General features: G+C 40.4%; 1 protein-coding gene across 2 annotated transcripts in view; it reads left to right on the top strand.

Moving 5' to 3' along the window:
• The first annotated feature begins 652 nt into the window (after window positions 1-652).
• phlpp2 (PH domain and leucine rich repeat protein phosphatase 2) overlaps window positions 653-3,944 on the top strand; it is a 37,668-nt gene continuing 34,376 nt past the window's right edge. The window contains exons 1-2 of one of the 2 annotated variants that reach the window (XM_086183652.1): window positions 653-1,319; window positions 1,424-1,633. In XM_086183652.1, coding sequence (XP_086039778.1) covers window positions 1,433-1,633 — 201 coding nt within the window. In that variant the 5' untranslated portion in view covers window positions 653-1,319; window positions 1,424-1,432. Of the gene's footprint in view, window positions 1,634-3,944 lie in introns of both variants that reach the window. The other variant, XM_086183643.1, reaches the window with a different exon arrangement.

Raw genomic sequence — 3,944 nt, 5'->3', positions numbered from 1 at the left:
ACCAAAAATGAAAATGGGTATTGTCAGGCAAAAAGAAGAAGCAGGTTAAAACTTGAACATGAAGGGCCCCCAAGGAACTTATCCAAAGGAAAAGTTGGACTCTGAGTTCAAGATAGAATAGAAATTAGTTTTGTTTTGACCTTGTGCAACGCGAAAGTTCAGTTTCAGTCACAATCACAAAGCTATTATGAATGTATCATTAACAAGCTTTTCCTGCAATGACACGTCAGATGTTAGCTGGGAGAACGCATACGAAGACTCGAAAGAATGAAACATTTGAGTGAGATTGTAACGTGATCGCAACATTATGGAAAGGCCCTTTGACTCCGATTAAACACTTTTGGCTGGGACACACAAAGCACTGTCACCTAGGAGTTTTAATCATGTCTCGAAAATGTTTAAACTTCATTCCAGAGACGTTAGGAAGTCAAGACAATAGGACAGGAAGACACCTGACGGTCCAGAACCCTCCACAGATGCTCAACAGGTCCATGAGTCCATTAACAAACCATCAAGAGCACCATCCAGTATTATCTGCATCCTCTTTATCCAGCTATATGCTTATTAATGCACCAAGACTTTCATCAGAGGATTTAGGTACATGGCCCCATTAGCCTCAAGCTAACTACACATGGCTGGTCCTCTCTGAATTCTGTAGTAACAGAGAAGTAGCAAAAAGTAAAGTAAAAAACTATTAGTGAGCACTTGAAAAGCAAAATGCACCTCTTGGATGAAGTATGGCTTTGGGGGCCTTGCTCAAGGGCAATTAGGTGGTAGTATGGGGGAAGGCTAGGAGCTGCCTCAGCTTCCCTTGAGACTGTTCTTGAGTCAGTCAGGTGATTGAACCCACACCTTTCAGGTCACAAGTTCACTTTTCTAACTTTAAGGTCAGCACAGCCCTTTAATACTCTATACATTCAAAGTGGCTTTAAAAGAAATAAAAGTTAAGTTTATCTTTTTGCTCACATTGTCAAGTATCTGCTAATACTGGCAAGTCATTCCAGCTTTGCTAATAAAGATTTTTAAAACTTGGTAAAAAAAAAAAAAAAAAAAAAAGGTCAGTTAAAAATAATCCGTTACTCATTAACCCTATACCAAAGGTGATTTATTAAAGTGAAAGATGTAAATGAAAGCTTAGAAATGATAAACTATAAATTCATAACGTGACAGATATGATTTTGTTTCATTATGAATACGTTTTGCCCATTTACTGTATCATTCGTGTTCCCTGAGAAAGGGGCAGTGGCTGGGCCCGCCCATGTAATGTTTATTGATGTGCTCTCGGCAGGCCTATCTGACAGCAGTCACAGCCGGGCGAGGTATGGCGTCGCTGCACCGACACGGGATGAATTTCTACCTCTCCGTGGGAATCTGCCAGCCGCGTAGCAGGACGCTACCCACCGCTTTCTGTCACTGTTAACAGGGGCCATAAATGGCGATGGAGGACGAGGAGCATAAAACGGCGGTCGTGGCGACTAACACTCTACCGGCCATCAAGAAAAGAGAAAACGGGGCTTGCATAGACAGGCAGCCGGACAAGGTGGTCCACCAAGCGGGGTTGAATCAGACTGGAGGTCGCGGCAGCCGCAGTGGTCCCGGAGCTCATGCTACAACGGGGATACGAGTGCTAAAGGCAGGTCACACGTAGAGGAATGTGATGCAGTCGGTGATTCCAGCGGGAGAAAGTGCTCGAAAATATCTCAGTGTTGTCTGACTTGTCAAGGCTTTTCTTTCATGGCAGTAGGTGATTCAAACAGGGCAAAGTGCATGAGAATGAGGCGCATCCTCGTAATATTATATAACAATGTGATTGATATTCTGCACAGCTGATGATGGACCAGTGGTGGGTGATTCCCATCTAGTCAGTTATCGTACCATAGCCAATTAACACACACACACACACACACACACACACACACACACACACACACACACACACACACACACACACACACACACTGGCGGTATAAGGATACACATCATAATCATCAAACAAAATAGGTGATTTGTGCATAATAGGCTTAACACTGTGTTTGCTCATGTATGTTTCTCCTGAAACCATTCACCCATAATTCAGTGTGAACAGCTGAGGGACTGTGCTTACCAGCTTTTTCCCTTAGGCCTGTTAACACAAAAAGGGAGCTAAGATGCATGTTTAAGAATTAATAAGGAAGATGTTCCCTGGTGGTAAATCAGGGTCATCATGTTAAAACCTCACCTGTCTTTGCTAAAATAGAACTGTTAATGTTGATTTGCTGCAGCACAAGATGGGAAATACACTGCATTCATATACAGTATATATATATAGATATATACACACACACACACACACACACACACACACACACATATATATATATATATATATATATATATATATATATATATATATACACACACACACACACACACACACATATATATATATATATGTGTGTGTGTGTGTGTATGTATGTATGTGTATATATATATATATATATATATATATACACACATATATATATATACACATATAAATTTAATGGTATTCGGCACAATATTGAATCTCACTCACCCATTCATTCCGATGGCGGCGGAGCTGTCATGCTTGGTGTTTATGTCTCATGAAGTTTACAAGGGATCATCTTTCATTGACAAATGTGACTTGGACACTTCATCACCTGGAGATGAGTAAATGTACGATTCTACATTTATCGAAGCCGTGACATGCCCTCGTTGGAACTTGCATGCTTTTATTCAGCAGCGCTTCACGCAGGGACACACTCCCACACCATCTGTAGACAACCAGTGAGTGATTCCATCGCAGCAACCAGTGGTTCAGGGAACTGCTGGGTCTTCTTTCTGTGTTGAAGGAATGGATCATATGTGAAGCTGCTTTCCAATGAAGTGCATTAAAAGCATGGCATAATGATTTAAAGAGAATGAGATTCAGAAATGCAGAGAAAAAAACCCACATTTCCCTGGAAATGTAAACCTGAAGTCCATCAAAATGGCAAAATGTAGCTGCAAAGTTATCTCATGATGTCAAATACATTGATTGAAAAGTTATATCTACGCCTACAATATATCTACTTTTTCTATACGGCCATTTTAGGGCTCTGGAGTATCGAAAAAAGATTTTTAGAAAGTCTGGATGGACAAAAAAAACATGAAATATGATTTTTTTTTTTTTTCACCATGACAAACCACATTTTGAGTTGGTTTGACATCTGATCCCAATCATATTTCTATGTCTGCATTTCAGTCTGTAAGCTCAAATAAAATTTCGAAGGCTCTTTGCAGTACTCGCTAGCCATTTCCCCAACAGTATCGGCCACCTGAAGTTTGTGTCTTGTTGATATGTTGGCGATATCTGGAAAATCTGAGCTCAAGTCTTGCAAAAATCTGATTTGGGATAAATCTTATTTGTAGAAACAAATATGATTTGCCTGCAGTCTGAACAAGATCTACATGTCCAGTAGCTGTGAATATGAGTGTGGATGGTTGTCTGTCTCTGTGCGTCAGCCTTGTGATGGACTGGTGATGCGGCCAGGGTCTACCCCACCTCTCTGTACAGGACAGTCGATGTTGATCATGAATTAATAAGCACATCAGTTGTTAAATCTAGACTATAACAATGACATCAATGACAAAAATCCCCACTTGCTGATAAATTTACATTTATTCTAAATCATTGATTAAAAGCGTTGCTTTTGTGTGCAACGAAAGGTGAGAAAAATAACTTTGAATGTACACCAAATTGGGGATCATGGTGTGGGTTTATTCATTTGCAGAATAACTCAAAAAATTGTGGGCAGATTTTTGCTAAAAATCTGTAAGGATTATAGCACTCAGGTCTATTTTGGAATTCATCCAGACCCTGCTGCTTATCTGGTGACGTTGTATTGTCTTGGCAGAGGTGTTTGTTGTCCGATTGCTGTCTAGTTACCCCCACTGAGAAGGTA

Source organism: Aulostomus chinensis, chromosome 2, assembly GCF_037954235.1.
Source record: "Aulostomus chinensis isolate RoL2024-O1b breed Wild chromosome 2, RoL_Achi_v1.0, whole genome shotgun sequence".
In the NCBI taxonomy this organism is placed as follows: domain Eukaryota; kingdom Metazoa; phylum Chordata; class Actinopteri; order Syngnathiformes; family Aulostomidae; genus Aulostomus; species Aulostomus chinensis.
The sequence above is the reverse complement of the archived record's forward strand: the minus strand, read 5'-3'. Positions and strand labels throughout refer to the sequence as shown.